At 43.6% G+C, this 23,406-nt stretch overlaps 1 protein-coding gene across 1 annotated transcript; it reads right to left on the bottom strand.

The window, feature by feature from the left end:
* Window positions 1–10,856: 10,856 nt before the first annotated feature.
* On the bottom strand, window positions 10,857–17,843 carry EDN1 (endothelin 1). Its single transcript, XM_004753718.3, has 5 exons — window positions 17,305–17,843; window positions 15,575–15,743; window positions 14,000–14,158; window positions 13,737–13,850; window positions 10,857–12,168 (listed from the first exon to the last, which is right to left on the bottom strand). The coding sequence occupies exons 1-5, from the start codon at window positions 17,366–17,368 to the stop codon at window positions 12,066–12,068; spliced, it is 609 nt and encodes a 202-aa protein (XP_004753775.1). The 5' UTR covers window positions 17,369–17,843; the 3' UTR covers window positions 10,857–12,065.
* Window positions 17,844–23,406: the final 5,563 nt, after the last annotated feature.

Here is a 23,406-nt window from a genome sequence, read left to right as displayed (position 1 = left end):
CATTGCCCTAAAGTAGGAGGTAAATGTCAGAGGGTAAAGAAAAAAACAGGAGAAGTTGGAGGTATACAGTGAAAGTTTTGAGTCAAGTATTAAAAGCTGGTCTCTGGAGTGTTCTTGTACGTGGAATGCTAATCTTTGCAATCACACTATGTGGTAGGTACTGTTATCTCCAATGTTATGTACGAAAAGATGGAGACTTGGGAAGGTAAAATCGCTTTCCAAAGTCACATAAGTGGTGGATCCATGATTTGAATCCCGGTGTGACCATGCTCTTGGTCATCTCATGGCATTTGGGCCAATTTCCTTCAGACATTTGTGCTGACTTGGTCCCCTTTCTTCCCATATTCTCCCTGTAAATAAGGACACTCCCAGTTGGGTGTAATGATTGGGCAGAATTGGACCTCACCTGCAGATCTCCATTCCACCCCGGGAATGAGCCAGCTGGAGTCCTTTGTGTTCCTGACTGATTCCGTGTGCTCAACTCCCATGCCCCAGACCCTTATCTATAGGTAGTGCCATCAAGATTTGATTTGGATTCCTTCGGAACACTTGTTTGATTTCTGGAGTTGTCTTCTTTTGGTTTCCTGTTCTAACCATTTGATGATCTCTGTCAAAAGCTGGTGGTTTATAGACATCTTGTCTGTTGGGTGAAAGGTACTTAGGGTTTGGTCAGTCTCTTCTCTTTGTCTATTTTGAGCTCACATCGACTAAGAATTTAATGCCAATCAGGAAGTGAATGTCCAGACTGGTGAGTTTTGTATTTCTGGGTTGATGATCGACCTCTAGCTGAAATTTTAGAATTGAAACCATAAGCTTTCTTTCTGTGTGAGCTGTATGTTTATACACCTGTAACTGAGAAAGGCATTTGCCTGTTTTTGTGTGAGTGTGTAATACTTCCTATCTCTTGATGGTCTTAATAAACTAGATTAGAAAATCTCTTAAAGGAGCTCTAGTCTGATTGGCTTAGAGATAAATAAGCACTCACATAAACTGAACATTCCTTAAAGTCCCAGAAAAAAAATAAATTAGACCTTAACACTTCCAGTGTGGGGAAAAAAGAAATATTCTTATAGAAACCAACTCAGAAAAAAGCAAGAAAGAAAAAAAAAAGAAAGAAAAGAGAAATAAACTAACTCAGAAATAGCTTAAGAATTCAAGTTCACAAATTTGGCTAAGTTTTGACAAGAAATACTAGCTTAATAATTTTGGTTTCATGAAAACAGCTGTTTTCTCTGATTTATTGGTGTTAAATATAACGTAAGCATAGATTTTTATTCTACTTGTGTATGTTCTTTCTCAACTTTACAGATCTACTGATTGAAAAAGCTAACATGACTTCTAGTAAATGTTTAAGACTTTGAAACATGTTAATCAGTGTTTTACCCATTTGAATCATTGCTCTGAAAAACTTTATTTCAGCGATAACTGTTACTATGGTATGTCAGCTTGAAAAGAATTTGCAAGATCTTTGAGAAACGTAAAACGTTGAACCATACTATACTGAGTAAATGAAGGGATATTCATTTCATGGTTAGGTCATTATAATTTTGCCTTTTCGTTTCATGTAGTTTGGAGGTGCCATATATTTGTGTGTGTGTGTGTTGTGTGTGTGTGTGTGTGTGTGTGTGTGTGTGTGTATTTTTTTTTTAAAGGTCCCTGGAAAATCACCATGATTTATTCTTTCCTCTATCCAAATAAAAAAAAAAAGTCTTGAAATAATTAGGCATATTTGAAGCGTTCCACTGATGAGTTAGCACACCAGAAGAGATGCTTAACTTTCCCTAGGTGAGATGTGTATGGATACAATGTCATAAATATTTCAGAAATTGTGTGTTACATGAGATGTTCCTGGAGAATTATCAGTACCCTTTTTATTCTTGACATGTTTCTGTCTATCAGAGTCCTAGTACTGCTTTGTCTAATATTAGGCAACAATGGCATAGTGCTATCAGTCATAAATTCAGGTATCTTTTGAAGATGTTATTTATTTATCTGAGAGAGAGAGAGAGAGAGAGAGAGAGAGCACATGAGCAGGGGGAGGGGCAGAGGGAGAAGCAGGCTCCCTGCTGAACAAGAAGCCTGATGCAGAACTCAGTCCTAGGACTCTGGGACCATGACCCCAGCCAAAGGCAGCTGCTTAAATGACTGAGTGACTCAGACATCCCAATTTCAAGTATTTTTTTAAAAAAATATTAACTCGATCACAATTTTACTTCTTTAATTTGAATCTGGCATCTTTGGGACAGTGACTTTCAATATGAGATTCATATCACTCAGCTATGGAGTTTCATCAACATAGAGATGTGTAGGACCTACTCCAGACTTACAGAATCGCTTTCTTTGATATTCTTGACATATTCTTGAATATTCTCACTATACATCTGGTATACTATATTCATGGTTTATCATGTCAGGATTGTTACAGTTATGTATGAAGATGTTTTTTTTTTTCTCTGCAAAGATAATGTTCATCTATTTTTATAAATTAGATGTAATATCCATTCTTCTTTGACATTAGAGTAGCAATTATGTTTGTAATTACTTTGTCTCAAACTTTTTGGGTTGACTTTATTTTGTTTTGCGTGTCACATAAACGACCACGTTTTTTGGGTCAGTTGCACTATCCTTACAGCGAACAACCCTCAAATATTTCACTACTGAAGATTATCGGTCATAAGCTTACCACAGCTATTTAAAATCTTACATCACCTACAGATAATGCTTTGTTTTATGCAAATGCTTCCCTGAAGCTCTTGCAATCAGCTACAGGCCAGAGTACTTCCTCTCCAACCCAGAAGTACTTTGGGGTATAAAGTTCTGGTAGCATCACTTAAACAAGTGGGCTAAGATCATACCCACGGACTGAGTCAGGATTTCTAGAACTCTGACAAACAGATGGGCTCATGAGACTGTTGCTCCAGACAGAGAAGAACAAGATTTAATTACCTAAGACTGAATGAATGGATGAAGAATGACTATGCTTTTGTCTGGAATGTGGTTGTTCTAACATCCTATTTTCTGAGGAATAAGGAAGCCCTTACCTTCCTCTTCTACTCTTTATAACTGGTAATTTAGCAGATGCTGTTTTTGTCAACTGTAAGATTTGCAAATGACATCTTACTCTTCTTGCCTGATTAATCCAGAGTTCAGAAACTCTGGCTGAGTATTTTTATTTTCGTGGCAATGGTTGCACATAGGTTCAATAAAAATCTGTCCTTGCTACCATGACATAATTGAAAATAGGGATTATGCAACCAAGGCTTTGTCTGGAATGTCATATTTGAGAATGTTGCTTATTTAATCAGATATGACCGGATACTTTGAGGAAATTAAGGTTAGCTTTATGGAACCAGTGTTTACAAAGCTCTCATAGGCAAACAGGCCTGACACCCGGCTTATACATTCCTAACCTCACAGGCAAGTAAGAAAGGTCATTTCCAGGAAGGTGCATGAGTCTCAGAATATTTGGGTGACCTCAAGAAGAGAGGAATTTGCCCAAACGTTTAGCTACTACAGCTAAAATCTGGTAGTAAGTTCTCAGCTTGACATCCTAACATGAAGAGACTTTTTAAAGAGTTTGATCTGAAATTCTTTGTGAAAATGTCCAGAAAGCAAACTGAAAATGTCCTATATGACAAATTATCATTCCTGCTATACCCATCTAGATAACTAAGCCAGATTTAACTAAACTGGCCTGATTTTGTGATCAATAATAACCTTTCCCTAAGATTATCTTTGACCAAAAGTGGGATGACTGCAAAGAGAAATTATGTATCTTAATGAAAACCATATGGCCTGTAACAGACTTTCGTTACAAGATTCTGACCCTGTCCACTGTCTTTGAGCTATTTTAGATAGAAATCCTTTTAAATTGTGGGTAACCATTGTGTATACAAACTCTGTATTGCGTGGTGGCTCTTTTAATTGACTCGCTCCCCAACTATGGAAAAATCCCTTTGGTTTTCTTTTTTTTTTTTTTAAGATTTTATTTATTTATTTGACAGACAGAGATTACAAGTAGACAGAGAGGCAGGCAGAGAGAGAGGAAGGGAAGCAGCCTCCACGCTGAGCAGAGAGCCTGATGCGGGACTCAATCCCAGGACCCTGGGATCATGACCTGAGCTGAAGGCAAAGGCTTTAACCCACTGAGCCACCCAGGTGCCCTCCCTTTGGTTTTCTATCTGTAAATTGAACTAGTTCTTGTTAGCTTTCCAGACTGTCAATCTTTACCAGATTTTCAATCTTCCAGCTCCTTTCAATATCTGACCCTAATCCTTCAAACTAATGTTTCCAGTTTTTCTCCCTGCTGCCTGACTCAGTGTCGCTGAGAACTAGAACCTAACTATCCAGATCCCCATGAGACTCTTAAGTTGCTTGGCAGCTCACCCTTTTCCTTAGGACCCAAAGAAATACTGCGAGCTGAAGTCCAATGGCTTAACATTGCCTCAGAAACTCAGTGCCACTGCAGGCCAGCCATAGGTCTGATTTCTCTCTGAAAAGGCCCTGTCTGGACCATTAAGGAAGCCTGGTAGAATGCTAGGAATATGGATGGCCTGGAGATAACATGATCAGAAGCATCACCATCCTAGCTCAAGTGCTCCTAGAAACTCAACAAGCAGTGGTGTCTAACCATAAAGTGTTCCCCCACTGGCCTCTTGCAACCCCCGGGGCTGCTTGCCCTCAGAGTTCAGCTCCTGGCTTTCCACTAATACAACCTTATATGCTGGCATTTCTCTTTTTCACTGTAAGCATCTTTCTTTGAAGGGGCCTGATCTCTACCATCACTTCTTTACAGCTGCTTCCTTTGTTTGGTCAGGAGCCAAGCAAAAACTCTTGTAAACCATTTCTGAGAACTTGTTTTGCCCTACTCTTGTGGGCTACGGTTGCTGCTGAGTTGTTTGGTGATGAATGATATCCAGCTGGAACAAAAAGAGAGGACTGGCGGTGTCAAACTTTATCTGAGCCTTGTGTTCCTCAAAAGCCAGAGTTAGGATGTCTGCTTCCCCTTTGGGGTTCTGAGAAAGTGCTAGCCACAAAGGACCACCCTGCTCTTGCATATTCCTCTCTGCTCTTTCTCAATGACTCACAGGAGACCATCTCTAGCCTTCCTGGTGACTCTCGTAAGACTAATGGACACCTTCTTTGTTTGCTTGCTTCTGTAACACCCCAGGCCCCTTTCCTTTTCTTGAAACATTCTTCATTAATGAGCATTTTCTTAAGTGTAATGGCCTGAGTAAAATCATTTCTTTAATTATCCTGTGCATTTTGTCTTTCACCAAACTGAGGGACACCACCCAGGGCCATTGATGGAAGCACAATGACCCAGTTAACGGGGGGAACAAGCCCTTGAACAATGTCCATAACAGGGTGCTTGGTAATGGGCCCTTGGCAAGTTATGCTGGCCTGAAGAAGACATCTAATCCAACAGTTGGTTCAGTAGTTCCTCCTTGTATACGAAGTGGGAATTCTTGACATGTTGCAAGGACATTTGTGACCATATGGTGAATAGTAGGAGATGGGCAAAGTATCTGAACTACAAAATAATTTTATATTTGCTTAAGTATGGAGACTTTCAGTGGAGTTATTTCATCTAATTAGACACAAGTTTAGTAAAATTTTCTAAAGTTAGTTGAAGACTATTAGAATTGCATTCTTCTTATTTTAAAAATGATGTCCTCAAATTTTAATCCACTTGAATGCCAAATGAAAATAAGAGACTTCTGTCACATTTGCTGTTGTTGTGTTGCTTTAAGATTTTCAATATTGTTAATTACTTTTTCTGGGTTTTAGCAGAATAACTTATCACAAAAATCAACACCACTTAGAAAAATTAAAGTCTGACTTTATTTATTGTGGTGGTGTTGCTTCAAGATTTTCAGTATTCTTGAATTAATTATCCTTTCTGAATTTTAGTAGGATAAATCACATCTTGATGGAAACGATACTTATTTACCTTCACTGAGTCAGTTACATGAGCAATTTGGGCTACGTTCTTCTTATATCAATTGTAGACAGAGCGCTTTATTGAGACTCTTACATACCTTTGGCAGAATTCTGGATCTGTTGAGTATCTTATTTAATGAGAGGCTCAAGGTCCATTTTTTGCAGGCTCTTCCCACGAAACCATCCTTGACACTACCATTCTCCATCTCCCTGTCCCCAGGCAGAATTGATCACTGCCACTCTCATACCATATCATAAGACTTGTTCCTTCCTGAGTTTCATTATCTATAAAATAGGACAAATTTAACTACCTACCTCATTGGGGTATAGTCATGAGGAAATGAGTTGATGAGTGCAAACCTCTCCAAAGAGTGCCTGACATATAGTAAGATTAAATAAGTGTTAACCATTATTACATGGGTTTGTCTCCTTTGTTACTATGAGTCTCATGAGGCCTGGGAACATTTACTGTTCATTCCCTCTAAGCTCGGGGCCCACATATCTAATTGACTATTTCACATTTTGCTTGGTTGAACAAAGCATATCAAATTCATTATGTCCATACTGAAATATTTACAGATGGGATGACAATGTTACTATGGAGTGGCTTCAAAGTAATCCACAGAGGGAAGGCAGAGTGTGGATAGAGGTGAAACAACACCAATTGTCTCTTGATAAGTATATGATGGTTATATGGGGTTTATTATGGTTTTCTTTCAAATGTTGGCTATGTTTAAAGATACCCCTAATAAGAAATTTAAAACTCAAGATGTCCAACACCAAAATCACAATACTTTCCCTCCTTCCTTCTCAATCTGGTCCTTCTCTAATGCTCCGGCCTCAGTAGATAACACTTTATTCTATAAGCAAAGAATGTCTGTGAAAGATCTTTCTGAGATGGGGAAATAACATAAATTATTTTTTGAGTTCTTTCTAGCTCTGGATTCAATGAAAGTATGATTGAAGCATTTGGGGAAGAGTATTATGATTATGGTGAAATATAGGATGGATTGGAGTGGAGAGAAATAAAAGGATCCATCTCGTTGTGACAAATAATTACCACTAGAGCAGAGCTTGAGTAAGGGAATATTTCAACACCACAAATTCTCCCAAAGAGACCCCTGTAAATGGGTCTTATGAACCTTCTTTAGTAGAGCCTCATTTTGGTCAGGGAAATATATAGACACCCTTCCATGGTCTGGAGGTTAACCTACAAGAGCAAGACCTGAACTTATAAGCAGCTCTTTCTTCGTGACGATCCTAGAGTAGACCTAGGACCTTACCAAACCCTGGTGTAAAACAAACCTCAGATTTGGAGGCCATAAAATTGCCCTGCTAAAAACGTTCAAGAAAACAAAGAATACCTTAGAATATTTCCATTTTTACCAAAGGAGATTGAGGCCCATGTAAAGGGAGCACGGAGAGTGAGAGAAACAGCATGGCAGGATGGCCGTGCAGCAGGAGGACAGAGATGGGCAGAGTGACTCCGGTGGGCAAGGAGACAATGGGATTCCACTCAGTAAAGCTGTACAGAGGATAACTGACCAAGTTGAAAAGAGTTTTGATCCTTCCAAGTCTGCCACGCACAGGGGCATGTACCAATGAGACCATTTCCGTTTTTAAAATATTGCCATAGTTCCATCCTGTTCATAAATAGCTATAGCAAGAAGCCTAAAAGTTCCACCCTGGAGGCCCACCCCTTCCCCAGACTGCTGGACCTCCCCACAATACAACACCTGGGGGCTTCACATCTGACCTACATGGGGGCCACCAGGGACCGCTCCCACAGTTCTGTCCCTGTCTGTTCCAGTTGGTCAGTGCCCATGCCACGTCAATGGTAGCCTAATACTGCGAATTTCATTTTAGATACTTGCACAGTAGTTTAGGGTAGAGGGTGGGATGATTCAGAATATGAAAGGGAAGAAATAAGAGCGAGTGCTGCCTCTCAAAGCAATGAGCAGCCTGTCATGGCTGGGACCCATCATTTCCATTAACCAGTGTCTCCAAGGTCTAGGCCCTTCTGTATTCATTATCCAGTGGCACCCAGGTATAAAAATATGCCCCAACATCCCAAAAAGATTGTTAGGGGTGGAGGATCAATAGCTAAAGGAAAAATGCTACGGGGAGTCCAGTTCTCTGCAAAGATGAGAAGTTGCTGTTAAATCATAAGGTCCTGAGTAACGGCTATGTTCACTAGTAGCCCTAGACCCAGGATCCCAGGAGTTGTGAGGGGGTGCAAAAAGGAGCAAAAGCTGACGTGGAAGGAATCCCATTGAGAATATGGGCTTGAAAACAGTATTTTACACATGGAAAACTCGAGTTTGAAAATAAGCATTTTCAGGACTTTAGAAAAATAAAATGCAAAAAAAAAAAAAAAGGAAAAGAAAAATAAAATGCAACATCTTGAGCTTTAATATACTTAAGTTTTACTATAGAGTAAGAGAGTGAAGCAACAAAGATTCCTCTTCACTCATATTAACTAAGGGTTATTTAGGGAGTGAACCCTAGAAAATATAACTTCCCTGTTATATTCTACTCATCACTTTTCAAAGCCATGGGACTTGTATGTCTCCTTATATTTCTTTTCTCTTCCCCTACATTTCTTCCCTTACATGGTGCAAGGGTGGACCTGCCCATCATCACCCATGAAGCCGAAAGGTAAAACTTTTATGAAGTCTGACTTTGCCTTTACCATCCAGAACCCTCTGTCAAGGTTACCTTGGACATCAGTTCTCCACTGATGTCCAGGCGCCTCTGGTTAAAACGTCTGTGCTCCAAGGTTCAGGGTTCAGAGATGCCATAGCTTGCTGAGTGATCTTAGGAAGGTCCTATCCCTCTCTGGGTGCTGGCTCTTTCACCGGGAAAGATGAAAGATTTCTCTTTCTCACTGTCAGTAGGTGTCTTCCTGAAAGAACTCTAACTTAATTATAACCCCAAGTTGGCAGACCTTGACTTAGTATAATACTCTGACTATTTTAGGAAGCACAGACAGGGTTAAAGCCAATGGTTTCCATCACAAAAGAAGCCATTCCATGGGGAGAAAAATTCAGTACCCTGTAGGGAGTTCTTTCCTTCTACCAAAGGTCACTACTCCACACCCAGGATCCTCTGGTCCTCGGAGTCCTGAGATCAAAGCTCTGCCTGGCCTCCAGGGCGAATACAGAAATCTGTCCTAAATGGACTTTCAGAAACTACACTCTTACTGGAAAGAAAAACAGCAGGAAATGTGACAGACCATTCCACCACTTCACCCCTCAAGCCCGCATGAGCCTCAAATAATATCGAATCTTTCCTCTACATACTTGAAAAATAGTCATTTCCTCTAAACCTTACTACTGACTCTCATGGCCTGGGAGAGCTCCTTCATTCCTGTTGCTTTTCTTTGTCGGCTACTGAAGCAGGAAGCATGGAGGAAGAGGATTTGAAGGCCCCAGTAATATTGAAAAAAAAAAAAAAAAAGGAAGAAAGAAAAGAAAGAAAAAGAAAATCCTTTGCTCATTGTGTTGTTCTTGTACTCAGTGGCTTTTCCTATCCCAACTCCCTCTTAAAGGTAAAGGATCCACATCCTCCAAGCCCTCTCATCCCGCCTCAACTTCCTCATGCTTCATGACATCACACGCTCTTTCTCGGAGCCACTAGAGAAATTCCCTACCTCCTCATTTAACTCATGGGAAAACTCATGGCGCAGGTTCAAGCCAAGCCCCTGGTCATTCCCGTAAGAATTACACACCGACAAACAACTGGCTAGGTCAAGGGATACCTGGTCCTTGGTGTCTTGAGGTCAAAACTCTGCCTGATCTTTAAGGCAAAGGGAGAATTCTGCTTTAAATGGACTTCCAGAAATCACACTTTTAGATATTGGACTGTCCCTTAAAGGAAAAAAAAAAAAAAAAAGAGTGTGGAAGATAAAAAAACAGTGTCAATAAAGATGGACACTCCTCGTGGGACACCGATTACGCTCACCTGAAGGCTGATATTCAGTGTCCTCGGATGTGTCACTGTTTGGACAACAGTCACCATCATGAGCTAATATTTGCCGAATGCCGGGCATTCTTTCTTCTAGGGAAGGACGGTGAAGCGTCTTGAGAGCTCATCAAACTCTTTAGGGCTTCTGTTGGTAACAACCGTTCAAAACACCGGTCTCCTGGTTGGGTTGGCAAGACCAGCAAGGCCAAGTGGAGAGGAGGGTGTTACCACAATGCCTGTGCCCCAGACCAAACATTCGGTATCTTGACCGCCACTGGCATATGTGCGGTCCTGGCTAGCACAAAGAGGCGAAGGTACTTAGTGCTCCTTAATAAGCAAATAATAAACTTAATAAACAAGTAATATATAAAGGCACTTAGTGCTCCCTAATAAACAAAAGTCTAAATCTGAGCCAAAAACAAGTCAAAACAAAACAAAAAAAACCCTATAAACAAATTTTAAAAGCTAGGAGGTGCCCCTCACTTGCTCTGAACCGGCTGTTTAATCTAAGCATTTTTCTGGTGTGGAACTGTGTATAATTAAGTATGTTTTGGGGACTCATCTTGCCACTGCTTCCTTCGGCCCGTTGATGTGGAGAAAGCACCTCTCACCACACCATCCGCTTTAACCGTGGGATCCTGTCTCATAGTCTAAGCAAAGTTAATGCATGAAGCAAGCCCCTGGAGAGTTTTCAGGGGGAAGAGGAAGCAGAAGCCTGCTATCCAGGGAGAGACAGAGGTATTAAAGCTGGGTTTTTGTTTTGTTTTCGTACCTTAATGTCATCTAAGGGCAACTTTTAAGATCCAGATGAAGTTCTTTTGTGATTAGCCAAGACTATTTTCCTTCTTATTGCCACCCAAAAAAACAACTTTAATCATTTCCCTTCATAATTTTCAGCACTTTGGCCCACTTCTTGGGAATTTCAAAAATCATTTGAGATCAGTACAGTAGGGGAAAAAAATATTTATTTTCTAAAGTCATTACCTTGACAGGCAAAACAAAGCATTTTCTCAATTTCATTCAGAAATACATTTAAAAAAAATACATAGACCAATATGGCCTGCCCAAACGTATATTTAACATGGTAAATATAAGGAATAAATTGTTTTGAATATAAATATCTATAAAAAAATAAGTACATCAAAATTTAATCCAACCTCTTCCATTAGCCAGTTACATAAAGGAAAATAATTTTACTGCTTTAAAGCATAACCGAATATTTAGTTTGCAATGTCTTTCATAAACAACCCTAGACCATTGTGTTTCCAAGGATCAAGGTAAGGAAAACTTCTTTTTCAAGGATCTTTTTTCTTATGGATCAGAGCTAGTAGATTACCATGAAAATGTTACATCTACTACTGACAGGGTAGACCAGATACCTATGAAGCCAAGATGAACTACAGAGGTTCCGGGGAAGGGGATGGCAGGAAGGGACCAAGCGGGGTCGGGGGGGGGGGGGGCAATAGTTAATGGTGGGGAAGTACTTCTTTTTTTGGGGGGGGAGTACTTCTACCAGAGTGCAATAGAGGTGAGGTAGACTCAGATTCATCAAACCCATCCTGATTTACAGTAGTAGCAGTATCTTTTAGTTTTGCATTTTGTGAATTTAAAAAGAAAAAAAAAGTCTTTTTCTTTCTTTCTTTCTTTCTTTTTTTTAACTTGAGTGTCCTTCGAGAGTGTTTTTAATTTGTGCATTCCTTAGAAAATCTTTGCATGGACTTTGGAGTTTCTCCCTGAAATGTGCCAGGCGCCTGAGTGAGACACAAACACTCCCTTCAGACCCTCTTCAGAAATTCCACCATGTGTGGAATCTCCTGTCCTCCCTCTGGATGGTGACACCCAAATTCACAAGTCACTGTGTGTTTCTCTGCCTTCTCAGTGGTCTCTTGTCACCCCAAACGAGGAGAGACGAAAGCAGTTATCACCAATGGAGGCAAATGAAGATGCATTGGGGGACTCCTTAACCTTCCCTGGAATGATGAGAGCGAGGGCATTGGTCCACTGCCAGTTGGAGCAAGAAATGGTCGGTCAAAGCAGGGAGGATGCTGTTGCTCTGATCCCAGCCATGGGGAGAGAGTGCAGAATCAGCCACAGGGTTCCCTCCTCGGAGGAGAAAGCTTTCGGGTGGGCCGGCCACGGGCCCTGGTGACCTGCCATCAGTGTGCTCGGTTGTGGGTCACTTGCCTCTCTGTGTAGATCCCCGCCTTCAGCTTTGCGACACGAAAAGCTGTTTTGATGTGGTTGCTGATGGCGTCCAACCTATGAAAACAGGACAAGAGAAAACAAATGTTATTTAAAAAAAAATATCATTTCTGGGCAAAAGAAGCATCTAAAATTAAAATCTGGCACAAACAAACCTAAGTCTGGTTCCTGAACTTTCCCCACTGACCACAACAACGTGCTACTCTTGGTTAACCTCAAGTGAAAAGGCAGCCCCCACTTATGCCGGGGATGCGGGGAGGGGGAGTGGAGCGACGGTCATATCTGAAGATAATTGGGCATTCAATGCAATTTTAAAGTACATTTTTAAGGTAAACTGGAGATACTCTGTTTTCCTCTGTTGCCCCATCCCAAATACCATCACCATATGACTCTGTGGAGAAACTACCTCCTCATGAGTTTCAAGTAGCCATGGATGTCTTCTTAAACACAAGAGCAGTTAAAGATAACTTGGGGCGAAAGGAACAAAAAGAGAGCAGGCCTATAGATAGGCCCAAAGCAAACGGTGTAAAGCAATGAAAAAATATAGATCTCTATTTTTTACAGGTTTAATATTTTCCTTCGGGAGGAAAAAGAAAGGGAACTCTAAGAGTGACTGAATCATTGACAGAATCAAAACAAATACAAAAATAATAATAATTCCTAAGTCAGTTACAGAACTGTGGCTTATGCAATCCTGTGATCTGAGGGGAGCATCGGGGGCCAGACCTTATAAACATGGAAACGACAATGGCCGGCGAGACATCCCAAACAGCTCAGGATGTCCCGTCCCACACATTAACAGTAAGCAACACAGCACACTTTGATCACAGAACTTCTTGCCACTGGATTTCTAGGAAAATTTCCAGGGAGCAGGGTAGGGAAATGTAGAACATGTGACAGCTCTAAGTGCAGAGTTCCTCCCTCCCCCTTATGAATTCCAAAATCTTTTGGACTTGGAACGGTCATCCCTCTAGAGCTGCCCATCACAACCCCACAGTGTGCACTAATCTCCATCTCTTCACTACCCCAGCTCGACTAGAAGAGATGAGAGCTTTTCAGAATGACATGGGCTCTCTACGGAATGTACTTCTCTATTTAAAAAAACAAATAACCCTTCCCAAACAGCGTGCTCTAATTTTCACCTTCCCTGCCTAAGGACTTGATTTTTTCCCCTTTGGCCACTGGAGTAACTGCTACTTTTTGAAGAACTTGATCATACATGAGACTCTGACTTAAAAATAAAATGAAGTAAAAGAAAATAAGCACAAAAAACCCCTTTCCCTGAAAGGATTGTTAATTTCCCGAGGAAAGCGGCAAATGCGTTGACTTGGAAAAGCAAGGACTATAGATGACCAAATGACCAAGCTGTCTGTAGATCTATCTTGTTGGGAAAATCTAGCTTTGGACGGAATAGCAGGTGCTTAAGATCATTCAAGGGTACAGTGGGCAAAAGTCTGCATTCCAAAAATATTTGAGAGGGATTCCTTTGCTCTTTTTTAATCTATAGACTCTGAAAGTCTTTGTTCTTTTCTTCTAAGCCTTTCTCCTATCAAGGTGAGAACACCCCGGGGGAACAGCCCATTGGCACTGGTGACTGGGGCTAGCTGTCCTTGGGAGTCTCTTACCTTTTCATTTTTCTTCCTGCCACCAGCTGCTGATGAACGCACTTTTCTCCAAACCCAAAACAGTCTTTGCCTTTCTTAGGGTCATTCCAGCCCTTCTCCACACTGTCTTGGTCCCTGTTAAAATACAGATAGAGCAAAACATTTCAGCATTGGTACCTTCAGCTCTCACAAAGTCTCTATTAATTTTTCTTAAACAAAAAGACGACATCATGACGGGAAGGTCAGGAGGCCATAAAACTGGAAGCAAAGGGGTTTCGCCTCACCTGAGTTCTTTTCCCGCTTGGCAAAAAGTCCAGCACTTCTTGTCTTTTTGGCTGGCACACTGACATCTCTTCCTGTGGTCTGTTGCCTTTGTGGTAAATAAATCCTTTAAGGATCGTTTGGACCTAGAAGGGCTTCCAAGTCCATAGGGAACAATGTGCCTATTAACAAAAAAGATGAACAAAAGATATCAGCAGAAGTAATAGTCTTTGAAATGATGCAGTCTATGGCACAAACTCATTGCAGTGGGACACAAGGAGCTCCCCACACAGCTCCTAGCCATGCAATGTAGGAGAGCCCAGAATGGCAGTGGTCAGGGTCATGGGCCCATCAGTGACCTTCTGTGTGTATACCCCACCAGGAGAAAACCAGTTTTCTAATTCAATGAATTTCATTTGTCTTCTTAACAAATTTCGGTTTCTTCTCCACACAAGCAGCTTTGTTTTTTGTCTCAGATTATGACATCTCTGCTTTGGTGTCTGTTTCCTATTTTCTTCCTTTTCTGACTTTCCATCTACTTAACAGCTACTGCGGGGGAGGGACTTCGATGCAAAACCATGACTCACATGATTTTGAAAATCTATTTTCAATTCAAGTCATAGGATAATGCCAAAAGTGCCTCCTGGGGGTGGGGGGTGGGATCTACTACGGCACGCACGGTTCACCCCTGATTTCACACATCTCCTGCAACTGTGAAACCATGACTAATAGAAGGACTCCTCTCCAGAAGGCTCCCCAGTAAATTCCAAAGAGTCCCTTTTGAGCCTCCCCTAAAAGGAATAAAGCCCTCTCCTCGGAAGTATCACCTCCTTGCGGTTTTTGTTTGATTTGATTTTGTGTGGTTTGGGGACATCCTTTACCAACTGGTTGCCCCGTACAGGACACTGTGTGCCGTGTTTTGGTTAACAACTCTGTCCGATGGGTGAGCCCATTTTCAGGACGGAGGAGGACGGGGAATCTGCTTTCTTCCTCGCTCTGGAGACAGAAGGGAAATCTACAGACCTTGCCATTGCTGTCTTGAAATGAGCTTTTCTAAAGGGAGAGTACAGAGGAGTCAGGACACCTCTGTTCCAGATCTGACTCTGCCCTGAACTCATTCTTGCACAAGTGATGTCCACAACTTGGATCTGTGCTTTTCTATAAGTAAAATGAAGGGACTGATGGTGACTCTGTGCAATCGCTTCTACCTCCCAGGAGTAGCACGGGTTAGACTAACCCACGTCTGGCCACAGCAGCTGATTCCCTAAACCCAAGCGGATCCCACCAAAAGACATCCCCGCTCAGAAGTGTGTGGCAGGGCACTGCCGGCCATCAGCCTTTTCCATCTATGCTGCCCCCGTCTTTGAGCCTCAAGAAGACCCTCCCCTGTGTTTCAAAAAACCACCCCGCCCTGTATTTTCAGGAATGGGGGAGCACTGTCCCCACACCCCCGAGGCACCTTCATGTTGTCAGAAGTGCTACCTTCAGAATCCAAACCAGGACCCCCCTCCCAGAGCAACTAGCGTCCCTGGGCTCTAGTCTCCAGAGGAGCCAGAGTTAAGGAATAGCTAGGGTGACGACGCCCTCTAGAGACTCACTCGGGAGTGTTGACCCAGATGATGTCGAGGTGGCAGAAGTAGACGCACTCTTTATCCATCAGGGAGGAGCAGGAGCAGCGCTTGGACCGGCGGGCCCGCCAGGGTGCACTGGGGGCGGGCTTCTCCCCTCCGCTGTCCAAGCCCGTGCTGAGCTCCGCGCCCAGGACCGCTAGGGAGAGAAAAAGCAGGTCAGCAGGGCACGTCCCCTGGGATGTGGCCGAGCAGATAAAAGCCTGTGAAGCATGCAGCCCGCCTTCAACAAGAAACACAGAGCAAAAAGGGCTCTTTATCTTTCCCCTCCTTAACATGACTTCACCTTTACCCCGACTGGCTTATCCACTTTCGGGGAGATTACACCCGGGCAGGGGGAACAGCCACCTGAAAAGAGGACCGACTGGCCAGCTCCCAGAGAAATGTGTGGCCATGCTGCCTGTTAGAAATCTGGGGTGGCTTCTGCATGGAATTTAAAAGGACAGCCCAATTTCATAGGACAGTGGCTTAAAGTTGGTTGATGACCAAAGTGCTAAAGTTACGTGAACCACCTGCCTCTTCCTAGGTGCCGAGCCACTTCCCCATGCAGTTTGCGGGAGAATCCACCACTTCACACCTGGTAGAGGGCAGGGAGGAGCCCAGGTGATATACAGTCCTTGAAATTAGGTGGAGTTCAAGAGCTCTGAGGGGATGATTGGAGAGAAAGAAGAGAAACCAGCTCTACAATATTCATCGCAAGTGGTAAACTCTAGAGAAAGTGTTGACCTAGGGTGAGACTGAGCAGCAGCTCAGGGACCTAATCAAGGTTCTGTGGATTTTGAATGCAGGATCCCCAGAGCAGGACAGCATGTGGGGGACTCGCCGCGTCCCCCTTCCCCACCGCAGCATGGCCTCTTAACTGACAAGTTAGCCATGCGGCTTATCTGCCCAATTTTGTACATTTCAAATGATCAGACACATTCCAGGATTTTCATTCCCTTGACATCTTTTCTCTTTAGTCAGGGTCATGAAAAGCCACACAAAAAAGGGCACTGACCCTAAGAAGGGGGAAACGGGCAGATATACACGTACTATCTAAATCCTCAGGCAGCCAAGATTTATCTTAGCTCCCCTCCCATAACAGGTGAATAAAACTGAAAATAGCCCTCACAGTGTTTTGGGTGCCAAAAACCTGCCAAAAGAAACCTAAAGTCAATAATGACAAATTTTAAAGAAAACATCTGCTTCACCCTGAAACCGCCTGAGGGTTATTCAACAGACTGTTATGCAGGTGATTTTACTGCTCATACATTGCTTGAATGACTTGAATAAAATTCCTTGGCTTCAAGCTGAAATTAAATATTTTACACATTCACACACTATTAAAACATGATTTAAATAAGATCTATAAGTCCCTCTATGTCCTATTACCCCTGTACAGACACATACACTGCAAATATACATTCGGCTACATTATATCTTGTCTTTACTTTCCCTGAGTTATATTTTTAAAAACCAAAAAAAAAAAAATACTCTATGCATTAATAACACTAAGTTATCCCAATGTTATAGGAGAAATTGTTTTCAATAGAGGATTTTTTCCCCCCACTAGAAAACTTAAGTAGCTTTGAGCAATAATTCCCAGACACTTGCTCTCTGAGCTGCAGTCATAAAAAAGAAGTGGAAAACAGAAGCGAGAAAAACATTGAGGAGGACAAGACGATATTAACGTTCAGAGACTTGCAAGTCGCCGTGCCTACCTGCTTCTGGAGCTCCTTGGAAAGCCACAAACAGCAGAGAGAAAATCATGGGGAAATAATCCATTCTGAAAAAAAAGGGGGAGGGAGTGGGAATCAAAGTCCTCCCCTCCCAACTGAACCCAAAGGAAAACGAAGAAAAATAATAGCTTCGGGTCCCTCAAAGAGCTTCTGGTTGTTCAGATCTCAAAGTGAGCCTTCAGCCCAAGTGCTCTTTAACGGAGAGAAAAAAGAAGTTTCTGCCAGGAGGGCCGGCAGTGGGAGCGGTCTGCGGGCGCACGCGGCGGTGGCGTGGGGGACAGCAGCGCGGACCGAGGACCCTGTGCGCGCTCGCCCCAGCGCCGCTGCAGAAGCGCGTCTGACTTGGACAGCTCTCCGCCGCCTTTTTATATTGAACCCCTATAGAGTGGGGGTAAACAGCTCCAACTTTATTCCAGCCCCAGACAATGTTATTGTGTTATTAGTCACCAACAGGCAACGTGCGGCCGGAGATAAGGCCAGGCTCTAAAGGAAATCACTGCTAACTTCAGAGGCAGACGCCCGCCGTCTGACAATTCAGGGGCAGGGCTAAGAACAAGAAAATACCCATTAGAGACCTTTGGTAAACCTGCCCGTGCGGCGCTTGGGTCTGCTTCCCCTTTTGCAAGCTGCCAGCCCCAGAGTTCAAGAATCAGAAGAGGGACTCCAGAAAAGTCATACCATTGGTATGAAAAGTATGAGCTACAGTTTAAATAGATTGTATTGTTGCGCGCGGGGATTTTTTTTTTTTTTTAATTGTTGTTCACTTCGTTTTTCCTTTTATGTCTCCGATTTCTTAGTGTTGATCAAACAGAGGAACGCTCTCCCTCTTCACTCCCCCACCCCCCGCAACACTCACTGGGGGTCAGATAATTTTGGCACATCGAGGTACTTGTCTCTTACTCCAAGCCCCCTCCCCCAAGTCTTTTTTGCTAGAGCTCTTTGCGCGCACAGTAAAAAAGATCAATGAGGGAAAGGCAAGGAAAGAACGTTTAAAAAAAAAAAAAAGAAAAGAAAAGAAAGAAAGAAAGAGAGAGAGAGAGAGAGAGCCCTTCCAGGCACATACCTCAATGCTTTCGATATCACTGAGTAGAAGCCCCTATAAACTTTATTCTGTGTGCCCTTCCCGAAACGGCCCCCGCCCCCAACCCGCGTTCAGTAGCTCTAATCTTAAGACCTAGGGGGAGAGGAACGCCAGGGGGCGATGAAGAGCTGCAGGGGCTGATGTTTTCTGAGAACAAAACCGAAAAGCCCAGACTGCCCGGTAGCAGGAGGAAGGCAGCCCAAGATGCGAGCTGAAGAACGGGAAGGAAGGGCGCCTCCTCCCATGAGAAAGGGGTGCCCCTCACAACAGCCGCTTGCCCCCCGCGCAGGGACGCCTCTTCTGAATCGTTCTCCCCCCTCGGCTTCTTCAATCGGGGCAGGGGTGTTCTAGTGCGGGGTTAGGTGGCTACCAAGTGAGGGTGGTGTTGGGAGGGAGGACACGGCCCGGCCGAAGGAGGAGATCGGATAATAGCTCCCATTTAATCGTGCGTTTCCATTTTCAAAGCCATTTCTGTCTCTTTGCCCTTGAACTGCCCCCTGAGGTCCGGGCTGGGGGCGGTGGGCAAACACTGTGGAGTTGAACGTGCTGTGTGAAACGTGCTATCAGGCGAAACGGACCGTAAGACATTGACTTTTTCCAGTAGCCTCGTGTTTCCGAGGCTCCCACAGTTCTTGCGGTGCGCCGAGTGTAAGGCCCAGGGGAGAAGCTCAGAGCATCCTCCCTGCGCAGGAAAAAGGCGAGTCTACACCTAGCACCTGGGGACACCATCAGATAGACGCTTGCAGCATTTCCTCACCTTGTTTAACTCCAGTTCCCTCCCCAGGGTGGGCGAGGGATGGGGGTAGTCAAACGCGGACCCATTTCCAATACTCAGGAGGATCCCCTCAAACCATTTCTTCCTCCGGCCTGCTTACCCCTCACCTCTAGAATCAAAGGGACAGATTTCATCCTAGAACCAAACCTATGGACCTGGGCACCCTGGGGCCCCTGGACCTTCCCTGCAAGTCCCAGTGGGGGCGACAGCAACAGTAGCGGAATCAGGTGCATAAGGAGATCTGTTCCCTGGAAAAAGCACCGTAGCAAGGGCTGGAGCTGAAGGAGAGGCAGGAACCCTCCCTCCCACACCCACACCAAACAGGCCTCCACCCAGTCCCCGGGGGACTCTGCCTGGGCCTTCTGCCTCTTCATAGGCTTACCTCAACCCAGCCCTGGGGGCTGGGGAGGGCTTAGCTCGCCCTAAAACGAGGTGACTTCCCGCTGGAAGCCAGCTTTGCCCCCCTCAGCTCTGGCTGGTGTGTCCCGACCTCCTCCATTGAGCACAAAAAGAGTCCAGAAGAACTGATGTCCCATTCACAGGTCCCAAGCTCTCCCCCCCAACCCCCACCCCACACCCCCGCAGCGAGAGAAAGGTGGCCTAGGATCCCGCTCACCCCTTCTTTAACCTCTTGGCAACTCTGACAAAACCCTGGTCACAGTCTGGACCAACCTGTCCTAAGCTCCTCCCCGGAAATGACCGCCCCCGCCGCCCTGTCTCTCCAGGTCGAGTCTGGGTTACCCTCCAGCAGGGAAGCCCCTCTCCCCGCCGCCCCCACATGACCGAGGCTGCCCCTGCGGGTGCCAGCAGCTCCCAACAATCAGGTGGAGACATGAAGCAAAATGAAAACTGCCCACACGCCTTCCCACAGTCTCCCTTCCTCTCCTGTGTGTGTCACCTGTGAATGCGTTTCAATTATAAATACAAAAAGTGGGCAGTAATCCACCCCCCGCTCCTGACCCCAGGCCTTCTAGGACTCTGGAAGGTAAATGCACAGGGTTTCAGATCTGGGAGAATCCCATTGTTCCAAGGGATGTCTTGCCCCCATCTCTGAATCCTGAGTTTCCAAGACGCCTATGGGCATGAATACGTCTCATCTATGCTTCTCTGCGTGTCTTTGGGGGAGCGGTGGGATCTGCCCTTTCCATCTTCCTCTCTATCTCCAACTGGAGGTGCAGCCCCCTTTCCTTCTGCCAGAGGAAGGGGAAACCCCTCTCAAGCTCAGAAAAGGCCAGACAACTGCCCAGCAAGACGTTTTCCCAAGAAGCAAAGAGAGGGAGGAAGAACCCCAACAAACCAGTTTTACAAGCTCTGTGTTCCCTCTCCTCCACTTACAGCATTGCTGGCCTGGGACGTAGGAGAGGTGGATGTGAAAAAAGCCAGATAAAGTAATGCATGTGGATATCCCACTTCCCTCCACAGCCTGAACCTTGCCCCTCCAAGATTGCCGAGGGTGTGGGCTCTTTGTAGCCACAGACCTCAGAGAGGAAAGGGTAGGGAAGAGAGAAGACTGAAGAACATGGCTTTTTTTTTTTTCTTCAATAGAACAGTTTGCTATTGCTGTTCTTGGTTTTGATATGACACTTGAATACTGGAAACTATTTGATAAAGCTATTTTTTATGTATTTCTTTCTGTATCTCTTGCTGTGTATTAATAGATATCTATAAATAAAACACCCGGAGCCCCAAATGTGGATACTACACAGTAGCAAAGTGTACTGTTTTTAGCACTCCTCAGCTTTGCTCTTTCTCAACTTTTGCGTAATAACATTTGCAACTTTGCCAAGCCAATAAATCTGGCGTGAGATGTTGCATTTAGCTCAGCAAAAAGAACAGACGTTAGGTTGCTTGACGATAGCCCGAAGAATGGGAAACTAGTTTAGTTTCGGCGAAGCTCTCCATGTCACTAGACTTGGTTCGATCATAATATTGTCGCCTGTTTGACATTTTCACTCTGCATAGGGCATCGCATAGAGACTCCATCGTGCTGTTGCGCAAGATCATGCACTACAGACCTTACTCCGTGGTACATTGCACACCTCCAGGAGTCATCAACAGCACAGCTTCCCTCTACAGCCCAGAATATAACGGTCGATTCAGCGAAGGAAATAAGATGACACTCAGGAGAGATTCACCGCCTGCATTTTACAAACATGTAATGTCTCCTTGACGCTTTCATCCATAAACCAAAAACAGCAAGTCTTTAGTTTCAGAGAATGTGTGCAATTCTTTAACATGGCATTCCCCTGACCTCAGTCACTCATAAACGTCTTTCACAATGTTGCCATCCTTGTGGGCCACCTTTTTTACGGAATATTCTCCATTCACTGACGAATTTCTTTTCTTTTAGGATTTCCTTTATTTGTTTGAGAGAGAGAGAGAGAGCGAGGAGAGCCAGAGAGAGCATGAGCTATGAGGAGGTGCAGAGGGAGAGGGAGAAGCAGACTTCCTGCTGAGCAGAGAGCCCAAAGCCGGACCCAGGACCCTAGGATCATGACCTGAGCCAAAGGCTGATGCTTAACCTACTGAGCCATCCAGGCACCCCATGACTTATTTCTTTTACTTGAGTAAGTTTAAGGCAATTTACTATTACTGCTATCGTAAGCAGCAGTATACATGAAGCCATACTTTGGAGGGTTAAGTAATGTACATGAAATCATAGTTTAATACATGTTAAAATGAACATAACTATTGTGTGTTCATTAAGCTATTGGAAATAAAAAATATTCAGCCACATATACCACCTTATATCCTAACACCAGCGTGCTTACCACTCTTAGGGAACATGGCTCCTTACATGGTAATGTCTTATACTTTGTTATGTTGAGAAGCCCTGGTTTTATTCAGCCCTCTGAATCTGCTTTAAGGTCATCTCAAGATATTCTTCATCAAAGCTCTCATACGAGCACACTTCAAAGAAACAGATATTCTAGCATTCAGCACCTACAGAAACAGAGTCCATGTCCAAAAGTTCCTAGTCGATATTGCCCTTGGGTTTATCTCCTTAGTGTTGTTTTTGACCCCCTATCCAGAATTTAAATACCCTCTTTGAGTGTTTCTACCGGTATGTCAGTCTCACACACACACACACACACACACACACACACACACACACACACACACACACACACATACACACACACGCACCCCACATATGGACATAGAGATTGGAATGGGAGAGTAATTATAATATTTCACACCTCAGAGAGACCAAACAATGTGTCGGCCAGTGGCTGCCTCCCCATCTTTTTCTCTTTAATTTTAATCCTATGTAATTTCTGACATGTGGAACTAAAGAGACTCTGATGTGAGGGTGAAAGAAGAACACCCCTTGAGAGTGAGTTGAGTAGAATCGAGTCACTTTATTAAACCAGATCTATGTAGTTATTCTAGACAAGCTTTCCTTCCACGTTTTTGAATGAGATGGCAAAAGAAACTCCTAGCATTTGCCCATAAATACGATGGCTATCTTCATGTTTCCTTAGGCCAGCGGCTTGTGTTTGAGTGAGTAGGCTGCGTCTGGTTAAGTGTGGTCAGAATGCTTTCCATGATTCCATTTCAATATTGACGGTGTATTTCTTTTTTTGTCTTTTAAGAATTTTTTGTGGAATGGTGGTTACCAATGGTTGGGGTTGGGGGGTGGTAATAGAAATAGGGAGATTTGGTCAAAGGGTATAAGCTTCCCATTATAGGATGAATACCTTGGAGAGGTAGAATTTACACCATGTTGTTACAGTTGACAATGTTGTATTACGTACTTGAAAGTTGCTAAGCGTATGGATTTAAATGTTCTTGCCACAAAGAAGAAATGGTAATTATGTGATAGGACAGAGGTGTTAGCTAACCCTACAATGGTAAGCATTTGCATCTGTAAGTGTATCAATGTATATCAAATCAACACTTTCTATACCTTAAACTTACATGGTGTTATATGTCAATTATATCTCAATAAAGTTGAAAAGGGTTTCTTTTGCACCTCATCTATAACGACAAAAAATAAGCCAAGTGTCTTAGCTCTTTCTCAACTTCTTTGTAATAAAAACCTTTGATGTCCTGCTGAACGTTAGAGGGCTAACCTAGGAAAGTAGCAAAAAATGATTCATTTGAAAGTCATTTTCATATTAAAAATCTGAAAGCGGGAAGTTTCCATTATTTTACTCCTTCAATTTCATGTCTGCATTACGCCCCCACTGGGTGTCAAAGTGATTCTACGTACTTCATGTGTTCC

This window comes from Mustela putorius, unplaced genomic scaffold, assembly GCF_011764305.1.
Source record: "Mustela putorius furo isolate JIRA1106 unplaced genomic scaffold, ASM1176430v1.1 tig00003870_pilon_pilon_pilon, whole genome shotgun sequence".
Lineage (NCBI taxonomy): Eukaryota > Metazoa > Chordata > Mammalia > Carnivora > Mustelidae > Mustela > Mustela putorius.
Note: the sequence above shows the minus strand (reverse complement) of the source record. Positions and strands in the feature narration are given on the sequence as shown.

Bases quoted from the DNA above. Each gene is read 5' to 3' on its own strand.
- EDN1 (XM_004753718.3), bottom strand. From the start codon at position 17,368: ATGGATTATTTCCCCATGATTTTCTCTCTGCTGTTTGTGGCTTTCCAA. The intron at 15,744-17,304 runs GTAGGCACGGCG...TTCTCTCCCTAG, and splicing joins CCAAGGAGCTCCAGAAGCAG to CGGTCCTGGGCGCGGAGCTC. The intron at 13,851-13,999 runs GTGAGGCGAAAC...GTATTTTAACAG, and splicing joins CAAGCGGGAAAAGAACTCAG to GGACCAAGACAGTGTGGAGA.